This window comes from Poecile atricapillus, chromosome 20 (assembly GCF_030490865.1).
Source record: "Poecile atricapillus isolate bPoeAtr1 chromosome 20, bPoeAtr1.hap1, whole genome shotgun sequence".
Taxonomy (NCBI): domain Eukaryota; kingdom Metazoa; phylum Chordata; class Aves; order Passeriformes; family Paridae; genus Poecile; species Poecile atricapillus.
Window position 1 is genome coordinate 8,420,897 of NC_081268.1, and position 25,220 is coordinate 8,446,116.

General features: G+C 47.6%; 1 protein-coding gene across 1 annotated transcript in view; it reads right to left on the bottom strand.

The window, feature by feature from the left end:
- Positions 1 to 1,008: 1,008 nt before the first annotated feature.
- Positions 1,009 to 25,220, bottom strand: part of PAPPA (pappalysin 1) — a 178,398-nt gene continuing 154,186 nt past the window's right edge. Inside the window, exons 20-22 of the mRNA XM_058853889.1 lie at positions 21,850 to 21,921; positions 17,528 to 17,626; positions 1,009 to 6,799 (exon numbers count right to left, since the gene is read on the bottom strand). Of these exons, the coding sequence (XP_058709872.1) occupies positions 6,692 to 6,799; positions 17,528 to 17,626; positions 21,850 to 21,921 (279 nt within the window). The 3' untranslated portion in view covers positions 1,009 to 6,691. The remainder of the gene's footprint in view (positions 6,800 to 17,527; positions 17,627 to 21,849; positions 21,922 to 25,220) is intronic.

Below are 25,220 nucleotides of genomic sequence, written 5' to 3' on the forward strand. Positions count from 1 at the left end.
ACTGGTTTTCTGCATGAATATGTTCTGCTTGTGATGAAGAAGGTAAGCAGAACATGGACAACTTGATTTTTAAACTCTCTCACACCAAAACCTCCACCAGCCTGCCTGGAGAGAAACCTGAACCCCCTTGGCAGAGCCAAACCCACTGGAGGCAAAACGGGCTCATGGGGCTCCGGCCAGCGCTGCCTCCCTCCACCCGCTACAAAACACGGCGGTTTTCAACCCCCCACCCCAAAAACAAAGAGCTGGAGCAGGTGGACAGGGTGCTGTGAAGCTGTGCAGCCAAATTTGGGACCCCACAGCCACTCACTGACCACACTGGGTGCCCCCATGGGCGCTGCTCAGGACTGGCTCGACCGAAAGCAAAGGAGACGTGGCAAGAGCGAGGGGTCCAGTTCAGAACTCTTTAATACAAGCTTATATTGTTTGTGTTTCTGATTCTCTGTTCTCCCAACATCTGGGGACATTAACCCTCATATGTGTGTGAGCATGTGTATGAAGATATATACAAAATCACACAGTTAAATATTTAAGCATACAAGGTATTATATATTTATATAATATAGAACTTTAGGGTATAGGAATCAACAATGGCAAAATATTTCTGATGAATCTGACATAACTTTTTTTTTTTTTTTTTTCTTGGAGTGAAACATGACCTGTTTTTGAAAGACCAGAGGAAGTTGTTGCTTATTCAAAGAAAGAGAAAAAGCTGTATAAAGAAATTCTGTGAAAATGATTTAAAAAACATCATGAACCAAAAAAAGGACAACTGTTAAAAACTGTATTGAAAAAAAAAAAATAAATTAGATGAACAATTGTGTAAATATAAATTAAAAAAGATGACAATCTTAATAAATAAGCTTTACTATTTACATCTTTATATATTGCTTGGAGACTTAAATTAGATCCGTTAAAAACAAACGAACGCAAAATAAAACCCAAAATTGGAGCAGCAAACGTACAGGCGTGAGGTACAGAATTAAGGGTTGAACTGTATTTTGCTTGTTTCTTTTTTTTTTTTTTTTTCTTTTCTCTTTTATACAGTAGACCAGTAGAATTCTTGTGAAAATAGATCCTCAGCACTTCATTGGAGTATTGGTTGACGTGGCTTCCAAAAGGTGCCAAGAAAGATTCCATAATAATAATAATAATAATAACAATAACAATAATAATAATAATAACCATAATAATCATAATAATTATAATAAAAAGATACAATATGATACATAAATATGGAAGAGCAGTTGGTAATATGAATACATTTTTCTCTAGACGAGATCACAGTTTTATTTGTAAATATTACACTGATATATATATAATATTACACATATAATATTATATATATATCATATATATATTTATATATATATTTATATATATAGAATGGCTCAATCCTGCTCCCAGTGAAGTCAACAACAACAAAAACCTGTGTTGACTTGATGGGAGCAAAATTCAGCCTCTCATCTGCAGACAGGTACGTAATTACAGAGGCCGTACAATGCAAACTCCACAATGGTTCCAATTCCCTCTTGAATTGCTGGTGAAATGTTTCATTAAAGCCCTGGTTCTTTGCACTCAGAAGATGGAAACTGGTGGTTGAATGTGGCCTCACCAAAAGAAGGAATAACCAAAAGACTGAAAACTAAGCCAGAATGGGAACCAAAGACAACTTGGACTCATTAGCTCCACATCTCGACCCAACAGGACTAAAACCACCAACAAGTAGCACCAAGACTCCTCATCAAACACCTGAAGCCAACCCAAGGTCTTGAGTGTGGCCTCAGAGGAAGAGATTCTCATTCTTAATGAATCTTGGATGTGTAGATCCGGTGAAAAGGGGAAAACTCGGTTTGCCAAATGAAGACAGAAACAAAACATTAAGCCTCACTTTGCTCCTGCTAATAGGAATGGGGGGGTTTGAACCCCCCAGGTGGCAGGAACAGCCAGCACCAAATCCCCGTTGCCCAAGTTGACCGCAGCTCCAAGGAAATACATCTTGGGCCACCTGGACCTGCTCCTGCTGATGTCCTGCTCATGCTCCCACTGAACTCAGTGGTCAAGGTCCTCCAGGGAAATGGGACTGTTTTTGGGGCTACAGTAGGCCCAGCATATAAGGTCATCTGGAGGCAGGAGTGCTGCTGTACCCTCAGCAGGGAGATGGCCTTCCCCAGAGGATGGGATAACATGGAAAAAATGTAAAACAGATCAGCTCAGCTGCACCCCTGAAACAAAAATGGGCCCCACAACCATAAAGGTATCCAGAGATATCTAGAGATATCGATCTGCCGGGCATGTGGTCCTCTCCCAGTGATATGAACATGCCCATCAGCTCTCACTGGGGCCTCTGGGGATTGGGCAGGAGAGGGCAAGATGCTGCCAAAAGGCTGGGAATTTCCACGGCATCCAAAATCATTCTAAGACCAAACTTCCAGCTCTGAAACCCCTTTGAGCATCCCAGCCTTGGTTGACATCACCCCATCCCCTCCTGTCTTCTAGCTCGGCCTCAAATGGGCACAATGGGCTGGAGTGTGGGAAGGGGGTGGTCAGCACCCCGCTTCCCCAAAAATGGGAATCACCTGTCTGCTCAGGTAGCAGCTTTCTCCTTCCCCCTTCACTCCCAGCCTCTCGCAGCTCTCCGGGATTCAGACTGTGCAGTGCTTCTGAGTGCAGTAATTAGAGCACAGTGAAATACTGGTTAAATGAGTATGTACAGTTGGATAAAGTAAAAATAAGCACAAATACACACTTAAAAAAATAATCTGGAAAAAAACAAAACGAAACAAAAACTCCACTCCCTCCCTCCCCCCACAAACAACAATATAACAGGGGATAACCCCTTAGCCTTAGTTCCTGGACTTATCACAACACACGAGGAAAACAAAACCAGACAATGTTATAAAACCTCACGGTACTTCTAGGGAAATCTACACTTAGTATCTAGCTCTCTACTCAGTTGGCAGAATCAGTGTTTTCCTTTCAAACACACAAAAATAGGCTTTGCTCTTCTTGGATTTGGATTATGTGGGTTTTCTTTTTCTTTTCTCCACTTTTTATGGGTTTTTGTTGTTTTATTTTTTTGTCTCTATTCCTCTCTGTAAAGCCTCACATGTTAAGAAACTTTCGTTGGCTATGGGCCTTTCTTTTTTCTATCTCTCTTTTTTTTTTCCCTTTTTTTTTTTTTTTTTTTTTCTCTTAGACACAGGTAAAACCTAGAACAAACCGACAGTTACAACCAAGTGAAACTGAAACTGGAAGGGAGGTAGCTGGAACCCGATTCCAAGAATCCTCTGGTGCCATCCCTCCTTTCTCAGCCTGGGGGGGGACAGCGGAAGATGCAAGAAAAGCAGGAGGACACCAGCTCAGCCTGTCTGCCAGAGGGTGGGGAGGGAGAGGGGTAGCAGCTGATTGGAGTTTCCCACCCCACCGTGCACCATTTGCCGCTTTCTGCTCCAGCTTTCCCTCCTGCTGGCCATGGACATCCCCCACAGCCTGGTGGCCCCACATAAGGTGCAGCCCTGGCTCACTAACTGTGACAGAGAAGATCTTGGCACTAATGTGAACTGGGCTTTATGAGCAGCTAAATTTCACCAGCATGAGCACCCTCTTCTCTTCCCCCAAACTTCTGGTTTGATGTTGTCCCGTGCTGCTGGCTCAGTGGGTGGAGGTGGTGGTTGATGTCCCTCTCACCTTCCACCCCCTGGCCACCACAGTCAGGGAGGTCTTTCCTAGGACTCCACTGGGAATTTGAGGCCCATACAGTGGTAGATGATGGGAGGATCCAGCTGGCCTTGCCCAAGGTTGGGAGCACAGGGGACAAGACCTGATCAGGTGTCCATTCCCCACAGCTCCCCTCTCAGCATCCCTCTGGGTGCTTGGTACAGCACCTGGAAATGCAGAGAGGATTTGCCCCAGTGGAAGAAAACACCAAACCATTGGATTTAATATGACTCAGAACAGAACTTTTTTCCACTCCTAATCCCATCAGCCCTACTGGAGGAGAGGGACAGTGCCAACATAGTACTTAAAAAAAAAAATAAAATTAATGAAATAGCAGCATGGAAAACCTGCCAGTGGGAAAGGGAGTTGGGGCATACCAGGACTGCAGGAGGGAAGCTGAGGAGTGAGGCTGTGCTGGTGAGAAGCCACTGTTTCCCTTCAGCTGAGGTGTCCAGCTCAGCAAGCAGGGGCTGGCCAGAGGGGCTCAGCTGGCCTTGAGCTCCTGTGAGCCCACAGCAGCAAGTGGCAATAATATGTACAGACCTGTCTCTCCTGAGCACTGTCCAAGTGGGAAAAGCAGATGGGAAATCTCCGTGCTGAGCTCTGCACTGGGAAGGGCATTTTCAGGATGCTCTCAGGAGCTGAACTGAGGCTCCCTGCTGGGATGAAACCCAGGTGGGTGGAGAGGGGAAATCATGCCAGGATGCCTCAGGCATTGAGGACATGAAGTGTTGTCAGTCTGAGAGGCTTTTGAGGTTGTGAGCTCTTCTGATAGGCTGGGTGGCACACGAACAATCTGCCAACAGAACAGGGGAGGGCAAAGGGACCAGAAGGAAGCACCAACCTTTGCACAGAAGGAGAGGGGCAAAAGTTGAAGCTTATGCCACTGCATAGCTGGGGGATGTTCAGTCTAATTCCATGGCAGGGATCCTGATCCCACTGCACCTCCCTTTCCAGGACACCCCTGCACAGGGGGGGCAGAGCCATCCACACAGCTCCTATGGCCAGGACTTCTCTAGGAATAGCTGGAGCTTCACAACAGAGAGCTCCTCAACTTCTTAATGACAATCACCTCTCCAGGCCTCTACTTAAGTTCTTGAGATTCTTCTCTGGTTCATTCCAACAGAAACACCAACAGTGGGTAACAAGAACCTGGCTCCTTGCACCTATTATTCTATATTTTTTCCATTTCTAGTTCTCCCAATCATTTTTACATCCATCTCTATGAGCTAAATGACCCCTCCCCTTACCCTTCTGCCTTGCTCCAATGCCTAAAGCAGGAGTTAGAAAGAAATCTTTTCCTCTTTACCCAGTAGATTGTGCAAGTCATGACTGTCCCAAGGAACAAACAAACTTAACACTGGGAAGGATGCTCTTTTGGATGTGTGTTCTTCCTGGCAGGAACTTGGAGCAGCAGACACATGCCCAAGCCACACTGGAAAGATCTCTGGGATTTCCCTGGGATGGGTTGTAGCAGCAGCAGCAGCGTTGGACGCCCTGGGTATCTCAGTGACTCAATGTAATGAATCCTGTGAGGAAGGGAATCACCAAGGGTCTGGCACATGTTCCCCTCTGGGCTGAAGCAGGAGGATGAGAGGGAAGTGTGAGGTCTGCTGCAGCTAATGCCCTTCTTTCTGGAAGATTACAGACAGCTAGGCTCCTGGTCTATCCCAAGTGTGAGACCCACTGGCCTGGCAGCTTAATACTGACAAATATGGCCAAAATTCTAATACTGTCTCCTACAGGCCTTTCCTAATGGCAGGTGTCTCCTCCTCCTCTTCCCCTCTGCCAGAAAACAGGAGCATGAAGAAGTTGTCAGAATCAGATCACCATAAGAGTGGGGTGGAGGAGGCCTAGAGAGCCACTTGGCAGGGTGGAGACCAGAAAGCAGATTCCTTAGGCTGGCTGGTGTCCTGTTTTCTTGCCCCAGTGCTGAGGAGGAGACCAGAGGGTTTGAAAGGCAGGTTGTAGGTAAGCTTTAAGGCAGACTGTTTGGTTTGCATGGGGTTGTTTTTCACCCTGTCCTGACACAGTAAGGAAACTATTTGTATGGGACATAGCAGCAGGAGTAGCAGCAGCAGACATGCTCAATGACAAGTGCGGGCGCGAATTCCCCTCTCTGTGCTCCTCAGAAGCAATCATCCATGTTCCTCAATGTTCCCTTAGACTCCCCACTCCCTCTCTCCACCACGGGACCACCTGCCCTGCTCCACACAGAAACATCCCAGAAGCCCTGCAGGCTACAAGGGGGCTTTTTGTTGGCTCTTTGAGGGCAGGGGGAGAAGGAGGAGCTGTACAGAAAGGCCACTGCAGTCTGCTGAGCTGCCTGGCTGGAAGTAGCATTCCTGTGAGGAGCAGATGCATCCCACCTCTCAAGCTGGCTGGGTGCCTGGCAAATCACTTGCCAAGAGACCCAGCCCTGTGGAGATCCCATCCCAACCACAGTGCCCCGAGCATGCGATACCTCGGCATTCAGCATCAGAAAAGGCTCAGCTTGGAGTCCTCCAAGAGCTCAGCCTCTTCCATGAATGGTCTGAGTTGTGAGTGCTGGGGAGGGGAAAGTGTTTTTGTGTTGATCATAATCTCTCACTCTTTCTCTCTCTCTCTTTTTCTACTTATTTCTATAAATATGTGTACATAAATAGTTTGTTTCTCGCCTTGAATCTAGATATGAACTGTTCAAATTAGGTGGGCATAACATGCTGTTTTGATACATGAAAGTCGTCTTGACTTGACTCTTGTTTGTTTTTTTCCTCATCATCACTATTTTAGATATAATTAATACATAAACCCCTACTTTGAGTTCTCCTTGGACAAAAATTAAAGGCAGACTGGTTGAATTCTAAGGGTCCCTGGTGCAGAAATGCCATCCAGTTGAGCAGCTAAATGTTAAAAACGATACCAAAAGGGATGTGGTGTCTCTCCTAGCCTGCCTTGAGCAGTGTGGTCCTCCTTTCCATGTCACTTGGCTTTACCCAAGACTGAAGCCACGGAGATCTTTCTGGTTGTGCTCTTGGGCGTTGGGGTCCCGGCAAGCACACTCTCCTTGTAGGTCACAGGACATAGGAAATGGTGTCACCTGGGAAAGAGATCAAAAAACACAAAGGCATGAAGGAAGGAACACACCTAACAGCAGCCTGGAGAACAAAAGATGTCTGAGGTGAAATATCCAGAGATCAGCTGCAATCCTCACTATGTTATTTTTCACAGTGATTTATGTTAGAGCTGAGCTGGTGCTGCACTGAGGCTCCTAAGGGCTATGGTTTGGGTGATGCTATTTAAGTCCATTTGTGCACTTAACTATGAATGTTCTTGGGGTTCAATTCCTCAGGAGCAGAACAAAGAACTGTCTCACAGACCTGGAGTCCAGCAGAGACTTCTCTGAACACCTTGTGTTTGAGTCAGGGGGTGCAGCTAATGGCACTGAGGCACAGCAGAGGAATGCAGTGGGAGACTGCTGCATCCACCATCTGTCATCTCTCTGTGACCCCTCTGGAGAAGCGTGGGAAGGAGATGGAACAATAGCCTGTGATGCCTGGCCACTGAAAGCTGATTTGGGCCTATTGCATCACAGTATTTACCTGCAGAAAAGGCAGTGGGACAAGTGTCTCACTTGCCCTGAAGTGAATTCCCAAGAATTTCTCCCATCTGCACAGACTGAACAAATGACCTCATTCCCCTCCTTTACACTCCTTCCAAGGCAGTGCCACAACCTGTTCCAGTGTTCCCAGGGAGGGCTGCACACCTCTGCCTGCTCCCCCTGGCTCTGCTGCCACACCTTCACTCTCCCTTTCACAAACACTTCCCTGCAGGCTACGGCACCCTGCCTGTTCCCCATGCATCACCCACAGCCCACCAGGAATGTCATCTCCCTCTAGACCTTCCACACGAGTCCCTGCCTGTCCCTCTCCAGGATGCCTCTCTCCTGACGCACACAATTTGGGAAGGAGGGGTGTGGAGCTTTATTTCACAACTGGGAAGCCTAAGGCAGGGACGTGCTGACAGAGACGCTAAATAGCCAATGCTCATCACCAAATCAGGGCTTAGAGAGCCTCCTCCCCTTGCTTTTGACTCCATCCACAGAAGACCCGACCCTCCAGGTGGAATAGGGTGATGACTCTTCATCAAGCCGTGGCCTCAGTGACTTTTGAACTAAATAATCAGTGAATAATCGGAATCTACAATTGCGCAAATATGGAGATTGCAAAGAGAAGGAAGAGTCCAAAAAGTTAGAAGCAAATGAATCCAAATAACTGGCAATTGAATAAGTTTATAAACTGCAGAAAACAATAGGAGCTTAAGGGTCACTTGATCCAACAGAAGCCAGCCCGAGCAGGACAGTCTCGTATCACAGTGTTATGAATATTCTTAGATAGGAAAACAGAGAAGTCTGCAAACAATGGGATTTGGGGATGAGGCTGAGGAGGGATTGTTTTAATGACTGAGTTAAAATACTGGAAAGGAAAAAGAAAAGATACATGCAAAATAAAAATTGTGTTTTTCTCTTCAGCGTAGAAGGAAACATTTTGGTTTAGATTATCTGCTACATTTCATGTTTGACCTTTCCCTTCAAGACAAACAAATAAAAAAGACTATTTCACAGCAAAAGTTATGTCTTGAAATAAAAACTTGTTTCACTTAGAAAGCGCTCAAACAAAACATTTAAGTACGCCTGGAGTTTTCCCCTATTTTCATTTATTTTATCCTGAATCATTCAGTTCAATCTGGATTTGGCAATGATTTTGACTTAAAAAATCCTCCCTGATGTACAATGAAGCTACTGGTTGGAGGCGAGACCTGGGAACCCGATTCTTTCATTTGTCTTGATCAAGCTTTTTCCTCTCCCTGGCCTGGATTCCCTGTGTTTGCCTGTAACAACCTGACAAAGGTGATTAAGTGGCCCCTTCATTCCGAGGAGAGACAGGGAAGATGGATCCACACTTTGCATTGAGCACAGGTCAGCCACACACCCAATTCAGTCATTTCAGTAAAGTGTCTGAAATTAGTGGTGACAGCCTACTGCACTTCGTCTCTGCTGCTGTCCAGGCTTAAGCAGGTTGTGCTGCAGGCACAGAGATTCCAAACATGCTCCCATTTCACCTGTGGGAACATCAGAGCCAGGAGAGAAAGCCCTGCATGACTCTGTCTCCAAACCACCAGCTCACATTCCCCTCACCTACTCTCTGCCAAAACAGCAGCCTTAGACACCAAACTGACAGGAGTTTGATGTTGCCTTAAGTGCTCTACCTCCTTCATTCCCTCTCCTTCCATTTCTCCTCGTGAATCCCTTGTTTTCTTCTTTGCTTTCTCACAGGCTGTGCTCAGCCCTGGAGCAACCTGAAAAGGTGCACGTACAAGACTGGATTGCTGCTGCATTACAGCCAATTCCTGGGGAGATGGAGCAACTAGAGAAGAAATGTCTGGCTGTTCATTTTCTCCCTGTAGTGGTCATGGATAGAAGAGCAGAAGCTTCCTCTGGGGCAGAGCAGTGGCCCCCAGAGCAGAGAGCTTCATGGCTCAGCAGCAGTTCCCAGCAGTGGGTAGCTTGATGGAGAAAGGTTTCTTCCTGATCAGATCAGTCTTATTCACTTTATGTCCCTTATGGAGGCTTTTTATGCAATTCGATTTTTACAGTGCTATTGTCCAGATAGATGAATTGTTTTGTCTTATGGCAGTGAGCTCCAGAGATCAGTTTTCTATTATGTGAAAAGGCAGAGATTTCCATGGGTAATGAGCACAGCCACAGTCATATTAGACATGACAAAATTCTCCAAAAACTTAGTGGTAATACAGGGTTTTCCACTTTAAACAACATTTACAACAAATACACATTCGAGTTCCCTGAGGACATGATTTCCATAGGTATTTAGGGAATTTAACCCACACACAGAATCTGCTGGGACTGTCTGAAGTACCAGCTCAAGGAAACTGCAAAACCCCTTAGAAGAAGGGCTGTCTGTTGCCTTGGGCTCACACAGTGACAGCCTCTGGAGTACACAGCCATGAAATAGAGCTGCTGGATGTGCTAGAAATAATAAATGCTGAGCCTTTCACTGAATGATAGCCCATTTAGGTGTGGAGCCCAGATATACATACTCCAAGATTAACTACCTCTTTTCTTTTTAAATAGGTCTGTGAAAGCCCAGCTCATTACCAGAATACATGACCTGCATTGAAATTTCCAAATAGACTCATTGTAGAGCCAGGAGTAAGGAGTCAGCTCCTCTTCCTCCAAAACACCAAGCCCTGCATTTCACCTACATCCATCTCTCCGTGTAGAAAACCCAGACAATGTCTAGGAGGGTGAGAAGAAAGAGCTAAAAATTAAGCTTAGGGCCTGTCTTGGACATCTGATAAAGTAATGCAAGATACTGTATCCTCAGACCAGTTAAAATAGATTGAAAAAGACAGAAGTGAAGAACACCTACACACACAGCTCTTGGAGATGATCCAGAACAGTCATGGCACTGGATCAACAACGCTCAGGGGGAATGTGAGTCACACCAGAACCACACTGGACCACAGACTATCTGTCATCAAGAGAAAAGAGACACAACCTCCTTCATTCCTGTCACCTGGAGGGTGCAGGTCATGACACATCCTGCTCTGAACCTAGAGGAGCAAGGGCAGCAGGTGTGGGCTCACAGGATGGGCAGGAGGCTGGCACAGACACCCAGGTGTAACTCAAAACACCTCAACCAACTCCCCACCACTGCTGCACAGTGCATGACCTCAGACTTCCTTCTCCCTACGCATCCTCTCCCACACTGAGTGATGAGACCTTGGATAAAACTCAAGCTGCCTCTTAGAAACAGGCTAGATTTGTCCTGGATGCCGTGCTCCTGAGTGTGGGAACAGACAACAATGCAACAGAGCAATGCAGAGCTAGGATGCAGGTCATGGAATGAGTGAGAGGTCATAACTCCTCGCTACATGCACCTATCTGAAGAGGCTGGTGACATCCCAAGGCAGATCCCTGCTGAGAAAGGCCAGTCCGTAGGGAACTGGTGGGAATGTTGACAGGAGATATCCCAGACAGGTACAGGAAGGGATGGAAAACAGCTCTGAAAAGGCTGTAAGCTTGTCCCTCACAGAGTCTGGTATCAGGCTGACCTGGCTATGCCTTCTGTCCATGCCTGGGGTTGGCTCACAGCAGCACCAGTGCAGGATCGAGCCCAGGGAGGGGGAAGGAGGGGAGGAGGGCTGCAAAGTGTTGGGAAACAGGCTGTTGTTAGATTTCAGCCCTGAAGTGTTTGCGAAATCTCCCAGACAGGCCTCGCTGGGGCTGTGGAGGCCCTGCTGCAGGCAGAGCCTCGCGGGCAGTGTGGCCTGGGAGATAAGTGTGGCAGCCTGTGCTGAGTGTCACAGCCTTGTGCCTCCCCAGAACCTCCCAGCTCTAACACCAGGGACTATTCTGTTCCTTGACAAGGCTCTTGTGGGATAAAAAAGCATCTTGGAAGGGTCTTCCCAGTTTTCAGCATTGAGGTCACCAGTTTGAGATAATGGAGCAAGAGAGAGCCCCCTTTTAGCTCTGAGCACTGGTATGTGGGTTCACACCTAGGGCACTGCTCCAGAGGGCCTGGGAAGACAAAGCTGGCAGGAAACCTCCTCACAGGCAGCACATGCAGTTCTAAAAACTCGAGATTTTGTTAACTACCCCACCATAAACTGAACTTTCCCCCAGTGAAACCAGAAACGGTGGTGTATCGAGACGTAGCTCAGCTGAACCCAACAGATGCTCTGCTCTCTCCATCGTATGCAAATTGGGAGCAGCCTCACCAGAACCAGTGGGAGCAGGATGGCCCAAAGCCAGCAGGGATTCCCGGGAAAGCCCAGCCCGCACGGATCCCGCATCCCCGCCTGCCCGCGGAGCAGAGCAGAGCGAGGGAGCCCGTTTGCCAAACCACACGGAGCTCAGTTGCTCAGCAATCAGCTGTGCTTCCTACTCTCGTGCTACTGATTGTGCAAACATGAATGTAATTAGTCTAAATAATCACCAAAGATTTAATAGGAGCCAGACCACCCAGAGGCCAAATAGCTGGCGGTGGAGCAGGGAAGGTTTGCTCGCTGTTTTTTGTAACACTTGCTAATGAAGTGAGGTCGGATAGCAAAGCAAACACCCTCCACCAGCACATCCCCTGGGAACGCCGTATGTTGTGGGAAGCCCCACGTCCCTTGAAGCCAAGAACAGTTCTCTCAGGATAGGCAACATGTGCTGCTACCATCACTGCTTTTAATTTATTGACGCCTGGAAAGCCTCCCTGAAGGATTATGAAACCGAGCTCTGAGCCCCAAAATAAGCTCCCATCCCAACCAACCCTGACTGGAAACGCTCCTCTCACACGGCAAACAGCTACAGCCACCGAGCCTGTGACCGAGGGCCGGTGGGGAAGTGTGTTCCCCCACACGTCGGGGAGAACACGCGTGCTTGGAGCGTTCAGCCGCTTCCAGAGGCATGAGGCAACACTCAGCATTGTGTCCTGCCTTCCTCCCTGCTCACCCACCATTCATTGTATCTCCCTGGCTAATTATAGAGCTGACAAACACGCCCAGCTGGGGACAGGCGAGCAGTCAGGAGAAGCATCACGGCAGGAGCATCAGTTCTTCTGGATAAACATGATTTCCTCAGCTGGGGTGGTCACTTAAACTTCTAATGGCACCAACTGCCTCAAAACTATGTTGTGGCAACAAAGAACGATCTGAGATTGCCTAAGACAGGTCTCTGCTGCAGTCAGAGAGCTGGGAGAAGGTGCTTATTTCTCCAAAATACCGAGAAGTGGTTATTTCTGTTGGCTGAGGGGCAGGAGTGCAGACTCATCCCCCCCACTTCCTGGGGAGACAGGGACAGCCTTTGGAAATCCCTGCTGGAGCCAGCAGCAGCCCCTCAGTTCAAAGCTCCTTTCTTTAGGCCTTGAATTCTCGGCCATAAAGTCTCTGAAGAGGTTTTGATAACTGGCCTATCTTTTAGATAAGCAAAGCTTTGGATGAATCCCACACAGCCCTCTATCTACCACAAGTCCTCATTTGTTTTCCGCCGGGGCACTTGCTGGTTTTCCTCTCCAAGGTGTTGGACAGAAATGTCAAGAGGCTGAAGGGACAGGACAGTTTTTCTCTTTTTTTACCAAGTGCTATGGGGAGAAACAGTGGAAGGAAAACCTGAGTGATAACTGAGTGAGGCAGGTTTTTCTCATGGGAGCTGTAGGTTTATCCCTTCTGCGACAAAAAGGAAAGGCAGAGAGGAAAGACAGATGAAAGTTCACCCTTTACAAATGGTTGAAATTGGGGGAATTTTAAAACAGCAAATTTAGTGTATTTAAATCTACAGGGACCAGACAGCAGGACCTTCAACCAGGCAAATCTGCAATCCGAGGCTGGAACAAAGTACGTAAGCAAAGCCTAAAGAAAAAAATTCTCATTTCTGTGAGGCCTTTCTAGACAGTCTTGTCTAGGGAAAACTTATAAAAGGGAAGGGGAAGAAAAGAAGCGGAGGAGACAGTTACTGGAGAGAAGATTTCCTGAAATGAATCAGAGGAAGCAGCCAGAGCCTCTCCCAGCAGTGCTGCACACCCCACGAGCTCCTCGCAGGCGGCCAAGAGCCCAGAGACAGCCAGTTATGCCCAGGTTATTTATTTCCCCCACTCTGGCAGTGTCACGTATGTAATGTTTTAGAAAATAGTGTCTTCTTTTATCTGTGGCAGGATACAAAGCAAGAAGCAGCTTCCTAGAGCAGCCAGGCAGAAGGGAGCTGGCAACCTGTGCTGGGTCAGGAGGGGAGGAAGATTAAAAGGAGATGGGATTTTGCTTTGTCCTTCACGGAAGACTTTATCCCCTCCAGATACACAACAGAAGCTTTCTCTCCCTTGGAGGTTGGCCTTCCTGTCTCTCAAAGCTGCTCCTGGGTCACGCACAGGGCAAGCTGTGAGCAGCACGGCCCCGTCCTCTGCCCCAGCAACAGATCTGCCATCAGCCCCCTGCTCCCCACACAGCCTGCCCGTGTCCCTGCTTCCCTGGGTGCCACTCGTCCCTGTGCCAGCCCTGGCTTCTCGCCCGCTGCAGGGCGACGCTCATCAATTAGCGCACAACAAATAATTAAGCTGATGAATGTCTCTTTTTCCTGCTTTCTGACTGCGCTTGCCTCGAATTTATGCCCAGATTATTACTGAATTTATTCGTTGCCACTTGCAGCATTCAAAAGAGGCCTTTAATGATTTCTTTTAAGCTCTCCAGCCTGATTGTGAGCAGTGCAGGGCAAATACTCATTATTTCCTATCTAAGCAGCAGCGCTGATTAGTCGGTGCTTGGTCAGATAAGTCACACTGCTCCATTCCCCGCTCGCTGACGGAATCCACAAGGTCACTCACTGCTAATGCTCAAATGCAAAGGGAAAACATGGGATAAGCATGGAAGTCCCCTGTGCATTTTCAGGGCAACAAAACAGGGGCGTGCAAAATCTCACATTAAGTAAGAGGGCTCGGATTTAAAGTGAACTTGGGCTGAAGCATTTTGCTTTCAGGCAGCCTGTTCACAGCACTGTGTGCAGCCCAAAATGTGTCTGGGAGGGTGGTGGGACTGCAGTGAAACTTAAGTCTTGACAGTTTGTGGACACTAAAGATCTGAGGCCAGCTCTTACTTGACTGTTAACTCCTGAATCTTCACATGGTGCAATGTTAATCTTCAGCCCTTTCCCAAAATAATGTGTGGAGTTGCTATGTTCTCTTAAATGTGAACCATGTGTCACCTCAGCAATGGCTGCTGTGGGGAAAAGATGATAAATCTAAAGCATTTAAAATGTCCTGTGACATTTTGGGAGAAAAACAGGTGTTGCATAAATGTTGGACATTTATGGGCAAACTTGCAGGGGTTTTAAAAGACTGACACATCTGCCACATAGTATGTAACCCTGAAAGAAAAGGAGCAAAGCAGCCTCTTTCATGTGTCTCATTCTCTCTACAACCATATGAAAATACATCCTCATCTGGTATTGGAATTAACAGAGCTGGACTTGCCCCTCCCTATGTCTCCTCCAGGATTTTGGCTTTTAAACCCAATGTGTATTTTAAAACTGTGCCTTTTTAAGTAGGTGGCAAACTGTGCTGGAAGGATTTGGTATGCGGAGTATTTTTATTCAGCTCCCTTTTCTCTCACCTTTCATTGTTTTTCCCATTGGAATATCTCCTGTAATGCTCCACTCATAAACCTCTTCAAAGAGAAGGCTGTATTTGAACAGCCTGGCCTGAAATCTGGTCTCAGTCAAAAACTTCAGATGGGAAAATAACTGGGAGAGCCAAGCCCCACGGCCCCACGGCTGCTGCTGCAGGTGTCGGCAGCCGCTTTGCAGGAGCGAGGTTCTCCCGCTGCCTCCTTGACTCTGACCCCACAGCCCCCCTGGCTGGGTTATGATTCCCCCTTTTACCTTATAAATGTAATAGACTGGGACTTAGCATCTTGCTTTTAGTGTGGAAGATCCAAGGAGGAGGTGGTTTTCCTCACCTCTCCCAGGCGTCTCATTCAGCTCCTGGGATGCTGTTGGTGTTTTGGGAGAGAGGAGGAGATTTTGGGAGCTGAATGCATGCCAGGCCTGTGATGGGCTCCATGGCTCACCCCTCCAACTGTGTGATCTCGAGGATGGGGGGTTTTAAACTGCCAGCTAAGGCAAATCTAATTCCCCAGTTCCAATGACCCAGCTCCCAGGGAAGTCTGTGAAAGCAGACTCATCTCCAAAAAGCTACAAAACCTCTCCTTCCATGGGGAAAATCCATCAGAGGTGTGACCAGCTGCCTGTCTCTGACCATTTGCCCTTTGCACCGAGCAGTTTCAGCACAGAAAACAGTAACCCACTGGGCTACAAAGTGCTTCCCCTCCTTGGGAGGTCACTTGGTTTCTGGGTGGCAGGGAAGCAGCAGATATTTTGAGCGTGAGTCGCCTGGCTGGTAAGTGTTCACAACTCTGTGCAGATCCCACTTGGTCTCAACTCCCTGCCCAGCAATAAATTCTGCTCCCAAACCTTAATCTTATCCCTTCCCCCCTCCTCAATTCAGCTCTCCCATCCCTTGTGTTTCAGTTGTGCCCTCAGCTCCTGTCTTGATGGGGCTGGTTTGGGTCGGTCCCCTCCCAGGCACCTCGCTTTCGTTCTTCTGACACTGCTTGGGATTTTTCATCGCCTGCTCTGCAGCCTGCAGGCAGTGAGATAAAGTTTCCCAGGCAGGCTGTTTTGGGAGGAGAAGACCTACACCATGCTGAGCTACCGGGCACTTCCAGCTCTGCCCTCCCGGCTGGTGGGAGGTCAGTGAGCAAGCTGTGCTGCTGTTGGGCTGCTCCTCCCGAGGAGGTGGAAAATCAGCCAGAGATAGGAATCTCTTCTTGGAGACAACTGAGGATGAGCCACTGTCTGTCATCCTGCCCATCTCTTCAGTGCTTGTTTCACCAGGGAGCCCCTTCTGGAGTCTCCATGCCCCACTCCACCCATGGGGAACAGAGGAGCTCCCCTGCCTCGGCTTTCCTGGAGGGGAATGTTTGTCCAAAAAGGGCACAGCTAAGGAAACAACCTCTCCCCTGCATTTTCCCCAGAGGAGAAATTAACTCTTTCCACTTGCCAGGTTGTGTCCATCTCCCTTCCCCAGTGTTCCCAGATGGAGCAGAGACAGCTCACAATGCTGAACCAAGGAAACGAAGTCTCCAGCCAAAGCTGGCTCCCCTGCAGAGAGAAACTCCTCAGTTGGGTGGCTGACATGGATGGTGTCATATATGCTGAGCCCAAGCTCATTCAGGTTTTATTATTTATTAATATGTATCAGATATGTAATTCAGCTGGATTTTTCATTCTGTTCTACACACAAATTTGGAAGAGAAGGTAAAATATTCACCTGGCAGAGGCTAAAATTTGCTTTATTTTTTGGGAGAAACCTAGTTCCAAATCCCTTCTGGTTAGAAACCTATAAAATGTTGTACTGCTCCAAGCCACAATCTCTATCACTCCAGTCACTGTCTCTAACAGTGCTCAGAAATGTGTGTTAAAGAACCAGAAAAAAGGGGGATGTGTGTGGAGGGACTCTTCCTCAGGCTCAAGCAGCCAAGGGTTCAAATATTCCTCAGCCAGAAACTGCATCCAGATCACAGTGTCTAATAACCACTGATGGAGGAGCAAAGCTCCACAAATAGGCCTGCTCTTTTTTTGACTTCAAATATATTTTTGTTGTTAATAATACTCTGTGGCAATGCATCCTATTACTCAAACACACACTGTGCCAAGAAGGATGTTCTTTCGTCTGTTTGGATCCTGCTTCCAGGAAATTATCACTTCACCCCCTCATTGCTGAGCGATAAAAAACAGTGGATTTTACTTTCCTTAGCATCCTCCCTACCTTAAATAATGATTTTATAGATCTGTGTCACTATCTTGTCTCTTTTTACAAGGCTCTGGTCTATGTGATCTCTGTCCAGAAAATATTTGACATCTCCACCCAGCCCTGCTGTCCTGCTCCACATTCTTCTCTGTCCCACTCTGGGATGGGACAGTCAGCAGCAAGCCAGGCACACGTGAGCACACATGGATCAAAGCACAGACCCACAATGATGCTTTCCTTTTACTCTCTCCTATTTTCCTAATGATTTCTAACCCTTGGTTTCTCTTTGGAGGATGGATGATAAATAAACCAGCAAGAACTCAGTGCCTATGGTGAGCTGCTGCTTGGGCTGAAGGTCCTTCTGAGACCTTGGACCTCCCTTTTTTGAGCAAAAATATTTTTTTCGAGGCACAAAGCAGCACTCAGCATGGAATTCCCATGAAAAGAAGAAGGGGCATCCCTACCTTTTTGGTCTTGACTGTTGAGGCGCAGCAGTCTCCACCATCATAGTTGCAGAAGGCTCTGTTGTTGATGGAGTCACAGTAGTTGTCCCCCATGAAAGGCTGAAAAAGGAAAAAGCAGGAAAAGGCTGAGAGTGTGGACATGGATAAAATGAGCCCCTTCCTTAAGGAAGATGAGAAAGGAGTGGCTGGAGAGGAGAAGATTGTGTGGAGACCTCACTGCACCTTCCAGTGTCTGAAGGGACTGCAGGGAAGCTGGAGGGGGACGGTTCATCAGGAACTGTAATGACAGGACAAGGGGAAATGGCTTCAGATTGAAAGAAGGGAAATTTAGGTTACATGTCCAGGAGAAATCCTTCCCTATGAGGGTGGTGAGACCCTGGCACAGAGCAGATGTGGCTGCCCCTGCGTCCCTGGCAGTGTCCAAGGTGAGGCTGGATGGGACTTGGAGCAACCTGGGACAGTGGAAGGTGTCCCTGCCCATGGCAGGGGGTTGGAAGTGGATGACCTTAAAGCCCCTTAAAACTCAAACCATTCCATGATTCTATAACCCTGAAACCTGTAACAATATTTCAGAAGAAAACCACAAAGATTTGAAGGAACCATACAGTGTGTAACATACCAGCTGCCCTGAAAAGCAGGAGATAATTATTCCCCTTTCCCTTCAAAACAGACAGAAAAAAAAGGACAGTAGATGGAAGGGAAATGAGCCCTTGTTGGCTCTTCACATCCCACATAAGAGGATGCTTCAGGAATATTAATTTGGCTAGGCCCAGAGAAAGCATCCAGGCATCTAAAATTGTGGCACCTTTGATAATTTTAAGCTAACCTTCCTAAACTGTGTGGGATAAGAAAAAGGTTATGTATTGCAGCAAAATGGGATTGCTTTTAATAGCTGAGCTTTTCACCACAGTTCTCCTGACTACGCAACACGTGTCAGCAACGAGGGCACAAAACAAATCACCAAGAGGAATGGGAGAGGTCTGAGCTCAGCCCAGGGACCATGTTCTCCTGTTCTCTGACTGCGTGGGACCTTGGCCATGGCATGTGATCTTCTTCCACTGCACAGCTCAGAGCTGGGATAATGGCAATTATTCAGAGGGACGTTTTGGAAAGCTGTTAAGTAAAATTCATAAATCACCTTGAAAAGGAAAATGTGGTCATTAGGCTGGGCCATGTGATCACTAGTCCATGTGCTGTACAGGGCCTGAATAATAACCATGAATCCAAAGGAAAGGCCTGAAGTCTTTCATTACACACTGGAGCCCTCTTGGTCTGCAAGCACAGAAGTCTTCCTTGGAAGTCTAAGCTGTACCTGATGGTAAAAAAGGCCCATGCCAGGTATGAGAATCCCAGGCAGCAATGAAAGCTCAGAAAAATGGATGATCAGAAGAGAGCACAGTCATATCTCTGTAGCTCTCCTCACACACACAGGCTCTTGAGGCCATTCCCATTTTATCTGCTCTTTGGAAAATTCATTTATTCTGCACTGAGAAAAGCACACCAGGGACTCTCCTGCAAGAAGACATTGTGGCAGAGCAGGCAGGATGGCTTGCAGAGGTTTTCTGGGAGGATTTTGCAGCATTGCAGATCCAGAGTGTCCCAGTTGAGGGACACCTGAAGAAGCAGCCATGAGAGCTCGCTGTGCTCTCCCCAAAGCTTGCCATGGCCACACTCATCAGAGTTGAAATGAACTCAATAAAATGGGGCAAATGCACACTTTTACTGCTGATGTGCTGCAAATTTAAATATTTCTATCAGGTAGAGGAAACCCAGGCAATGATGGCAATATCAGACCACAGCTGGACTACCAGGAGGGGACAGACTCGTTGAGTGTCACTTGTTTAATTATGTGCAGATACTGTGAAAGTTGACAAGAAAATCAGAGTTACAGTGTGAGGCTCCTGTCACTCTAAACTGTCTTAACTCCACCCATTTCCACAGATATTGATTTATTTATACAGGCAAAGACTTTGACTTGCAAGCCCCCTTCCAATTTAATTAATATTCTAAGAGTTAAAAGGGAATGATTTATAAATAGATGGAGAGATATTTTCAGGCCAACCTGGTCATATTTAAAAGCGTGAACTTTGCTCAACCTCACAGGAAATTCTGCAGTCTTCTCCATGTTTCTCTTGTGTTGCCTGGCTGTGCTTGCTTGATGGGAAATCTTGACTTTAAATTTCCATTCCTATGCCTGTATCCTACACCTATGAATGCTGGAAAATCCATAAAGAAGCCCATGGAAGAATTTGTTCTGGCACAGAGTAGACAAGCCAGTCCTTTGGAGGAGAAGAATGGGACAAAAAGCATCTATTCTGATTTGGGACCAAAATCCTTGCTTGGGGGCTGTGGAGTCCTGGCTGTGAAGGGTGAGGTCTCTGTTACTCCTCATGAAGGTCTTGGTGCTCTGATATTTTTGGAGGACTGTCCAGAGGGACTCATTTGCTGCTGAAACACCCAAGTTTGGTGCAGACAAGTACGGGGCTGACTCAAAAGCCTCTCTTCCTGCCACTAGGGAGCGACAAAAAATCACATTGCAGCAGCTGCCAGGGTTCCCACTGCGATCACCAAGAGCCAAAAAATGCCCCACTTACAGCCTCCTGCTCGGGGAAGCCTCCCTAATGCTAAGGATGCCCATACATTAGGAGATGTATCAGGTTAATGGCCCAGCATTATTGACCCACTGGCTTATTAGTCTCTGTTTCCACAGTCATGGGAAAAAAAAAAAAAGGGGGGCTTGGTGAAGATGGCATTTCTTCTGAAATCTTAATGCCAAGCTCTGGCCCATCCCTGGATCCTGGAAGCATCGTGCTCTGAAAATGATGCTAAAGGCCATTATCAATTGTCTGGGCAAAGCCATCCCAGATGATGGATCACGATGCAGTGACACTGAATGAATGTTGAAAAGAAGAAAGTTCCTGTTGATGCAGAGGGCTCTGGCAATTAGCAGTGATGGAAGGGAAGAAAATGCTGAGAAGAAGCATGTCAGTAATAATGGCTTCTGGTAAATTATTACATCATTGCAAAGTTTGTCTCAGTAACAACTATCCTTAAACAGCAGGAGGATGGATACCCAGTGGTGCACCAGCACCTGAATGGCATTTTTTAATGGTGGCTGGATGATATTTCAGCTCTCTTTGGAGAATGGGGGCACCCAGCCAGCCTGCATGAATGCGATGCGTGAGACAGCTTATGACATTCAGAGCACTGACAGCAGAATGCTTTTCATTTAGGGAACAGCTAGACAGAAACTATTACATTGTTGGAGAGTTATTACCCTCTTGGGCCCAACATTTGTATGAGAAGGAAACCTGTCTTTCACTTCAAGACAAATCACATCCCACAGCAGTGTGGTCTGGAGCTTTGTGTCATGTTCAGGAATTCAATCCCATGTTCTGACACTTTGGGCAAATAATTTGTGTGCTTGGGTTACTGGGTGCTGGGAGCACCCAGTCAGTGTAGCAGCAAGTCAGGACACATGGAGGGACGACACAGCTCTGCCACTGCCCTTTGCCATCTGTGCCTCTGCCTGGGAGCCAGCTCATTTCTAAAATGGGCATGGAACTTCCCAACCTTCCAGAGGTACCACGAGGTACCATCGCTTCTTGATGTGAGATACTCAAGAGCTGGAAACCACAGGAGTGCCTTGACCCAGACAGAGGCACTCAGCCCTGTTTAACCCCCAGAAGCATCTTCAGCCTTCTCAGACATTTCAAAAATTGCTGCTGGCAGAAACAGCGTCCTTCAAAATAATTTTTTCAAGTAACTTGCAAGACTCTAAAAGTGTATGACAGCTGAAGTGTAACTGCATGTTTCTGATTATTCTTTTCTGGTTTAGACAGAGGTGGCCAGTGGAGGGAGGTGTGATTTGCTCACTGTCCAGCTGTGCTGTCCACCCACTGGTATCATCTCTGGCTTTCCTAAACTTTCTTTGCCCACACCAATGCCCAGAGCTTAGCTGGCCTTGGAAAGAATTGTCCCTCAAACAAGTCAAGATCAAGGGGAAACAAGAGAGAAGGCTTTTGCAACTTCCCAGAAACTCACAGATTCTGGGAAATTCTTTTGGTCAACCAATGTTTTTGAGCTGCTTGATCATTTAACTCCTGTGAGAGTCACCAACCATCATCTCTGGGAAAACCACCCATTTCCCTACTGAGTGTCAGAACTGATGCAGGCAATCAGTCTGTGTGATAGGGTGGTCAGGGGAAAATCCTGCCTGCCCCACTTGAAAAGCAGAATTTACAGCCCATGTTCCTGCAGGGATTGCTTCTTTAAGATTTAGGAGAGTCACCAAGGACCACCTGAGCTAAAGTAAAACTCACCTCACAGCCTTTAACACAATGAATCAGGGAAGGGTGAGGGTACCACTTGAGTCCTGCCGTGCAGACAACACTCTGGAGGGAAGAAATAAAAAAAAAAATAAAATAAAAAAAAGCAACAGGTTAAGACAAAGAAATCAGTGTACAGAAAGTCAGTGTGCTGGCTCCTATGGCTCTCCAGTACTTAACCAATGAAGTTCAATTCCTAACACCTCTTGTGTTCTCAGGACCTGGCTGTCCTCCAGGTATTTACAAGAAGTGTTGGACTTGACACTTGCAATAACAGAGCATTTGAGATTAAAATAATATTTGAGGTTCTCCTAAAATGTCATGTCCAATATTTCACTCATGGTGGGGGAACGTGGCAGGGAAAGGCAAAGGCACAGGTCCACTTTTGCTCTTGGGTAGGGGGGAGGCATTCTAGGAATTAATTTAGGGATTTCTTTGGTGCTGCCAAGCACTGCGTTCTTTCACTGCCCATTGTACCTTTGCTTCTTGAAGATGGAAGGGATTTTCAGATACATTTTAGCAGCATCTTAAATAAAAGCACCTCCCACCACACACCTTCAGGATCACCTCCAGACAGGACAGCATCCTCTGCTACATTTTATGAGCTTCATAATCATTTCTCTACCAACCCCGTCTACAGAAAAACGTTGCACACTCGGTTTTGGACAAAAATGACGACTGTCCTACGCAATGACACAGCCAGGGCAGACATAGGCATGGACACCTAGATTTAAAGAGTGAAAACTTTGTCTGGTCAGTGGAGATGGTGGCTGCACACCATGGGCATTGTGGAGGTAGGGTTCCCATCCATCCAGCAGGACATCAGGCACAATGTCCTTTTGGGGTCACTGCCCATGGATGAAGCACTACAGTGTCCATTTGTGCAAGACAAACACACAGGCACTCACCTAAAACGTGGGGTTGGGGCTAGAGCCTGTGGAAGGAAGGGATTAACATTTGGGAAGACCCAATGCACAAGCCATCCTTTCCCCTGTTCATCTGAGGGCTAATTTAATCCATCTGCAAGGGAACCTCAGCTTGTTTTTACAGTTTCTGTCATTTGAGGCTTACCTGGCGTGCGCTAGAAAAAAGGACTTTTATACTATCTGGCTGGGGCTGTTTATCTTTCCGATGCTCTCGGATTTTCCACTATTAGTCAAGCCCAGCTTGCCCCACCTGCCTCGCAACAGGGCCTGTCTGTGTGAGCAGAGAAGTGGCTGGGGAGGGGAGGATGTTGTTTATCCCCTGGGAGGGAGGGAGGGAGGCTGCAAGGTGCGGGGGCCCCGCGGTGTCACACGTTCCCCTGGCGCGCTCCTGACAGACAGCTGGAGATTTCCAGGCTGTTGCCTGCCACAAATGGTGAGGGCTTTTCTTTCCCCCCCCCCGCCTCTTCTGTTTATTGCACTTCAGAGGGGAAAGAAAGGAAACTTTTCTAGGTTTGAAAATAAACAAGGCCAGTCAACAGAGCGGGAGCAGGGAGAGTAAAGGAAGCAGTTCAAGAGCATTTCAACCCAAGAATTAGAACAAAGTGGAAAAACTCAGGAGTTTGTCTCCTGTATCCAAGGCCAGCAGACAATAAGTGGAAGAAGTGCACTTCCAAAGAGCACCTCACATTCCCCTGGTAAGAAGCATCAATATTTACAAAACCTCACGCTCTGTGTGAGTGTGTGAGCATGCAGAGTGAACAAAAGAAACCAAACAGCCCTGAACCAGGCTCTACAGAAAGGAGCTTTCCACATGAGAGCAATCCCTCGCAGAGGATGCGCTGAATGTTTTCCTGTCCCTTCAAGTATTAAAATGCCAGCACCCCCCTTAAAGGAATGGATGGGAGGTGAAGTCCCTGCTGAGACAGTTCTGAGTCCTCGCTCAAGGTCATCCTCAATCCCAAACACAGCCTTGGGCTGAGCATCCTCCAGGGAATGGGAACACAGCTCCTGGTAGGTCTCCACAGCACAGGACAGCCAGGTGCCAGGTTAATCACTGGGTCACTGGGACATTCCCATTCCTCTGCAGTGGCACCTGCAAAGTCCCCACTTTGGATCATCCTTTGCTAGCAGAGACCACTAGAACTGAATTCAATCCTGCTGACATTCCTGGAGCTGGAGCAAAGGGAAGAACCCTGGGCCATAGTCCTGATTCCTCTTTCTGGTCTTCCAAGCCCTCGGTTACCCCCCTCAGCCTGTTTGTACCCTCAGGCAGCTGCTGTGCTGTGTGTGATGCATTGGGAGAGAGGATGTGAGCAGAGGGAGAGACTGGGCTAGAAAACCAAGAAATTTGGAATGATTTGGATTGCTGGGCATCATTTCTGCCTCCTGAAGTGCAAACAGGCATACAGATGCCACAGGGTGCTGCATGGGGCACCTGAATTAAACAAATGTGTAGAAAGCAAGCAAGGATGGGCAAAGGTGGTAGATGAGCACGATCTGATGGTGTGCACAGACAGGGTGACTCAGAATGCCAACAATGCAAGTGGAAAGAGGTGTATGGAAACCCCACATCTGCCACGTGCCAGGTGGTGCCTGGGGAACAAAGCCCATCTGGCCACTGCCCTGGGAGCCCCGTTCCTTCCCCATGCTCCAGACCCCGTGGTGACATCTGCTGCCCTGCTGCATGGGCTCCTGCAGCACAGCTGTGCAGCTGGCTCGGCTCCTGTCCCCACCCCAGGAACGCCACCCTGCCACATCTGCCATGGGTGGCTGGGCCTCCATCTGCTGCCAAGGGAGAGGGAGCCGGGCTGTGCTCCCACAGAAGGTAACAAAGAGCCAAGGAAGCAAATCAAGCTGTCATTTTCTCCTTGTGAAGGAAGACCCGGTGCCTCCTGTGGTGGGACTAACACAATGATGTCAACCCTTGGCGGGCTCCAGGAGGGATCAGGTTTCCCCCAGAGAGGCAGGAGGAGAGCTTTCCTCCACCTTAGATGGGTCAAGTGCCCCCCGGGCTGGAGCCCAGGGACTGGCATCTCCTGCTCTCAGCTAGCTCGCTCCTCAGGCACTAAAGGAAAAGGACAATTAAGCGTGGGCTTTATGTGTGACTACAGCTACAGATGGAATGGGATCTCCTGCCTTCCCAGGAGTGGAGCTGCTGCACCACAGTGGGTCACATCACTGTTCTGTGACTCAGTTTCCCTGCTGCAAAATGAACCCAAAACTCTCTCTAAAAAAAAATAAAAAACAAAACCAAAACCAAAGCCAAAAGAAAAACAAACAAACAAATAAAAAAAAACCAAACATGGGGAGGGAAGGAAGGAGAAAAAGTGCAAAGCTTAAATGATTAGGGGAGTATTTAAGGAGCATTCCCACTAACGAGTTCTGGGCATTTTTAATCCCAGGGAAGAGGGGCCATGACCACGCTCAGCCCAGCAGAGC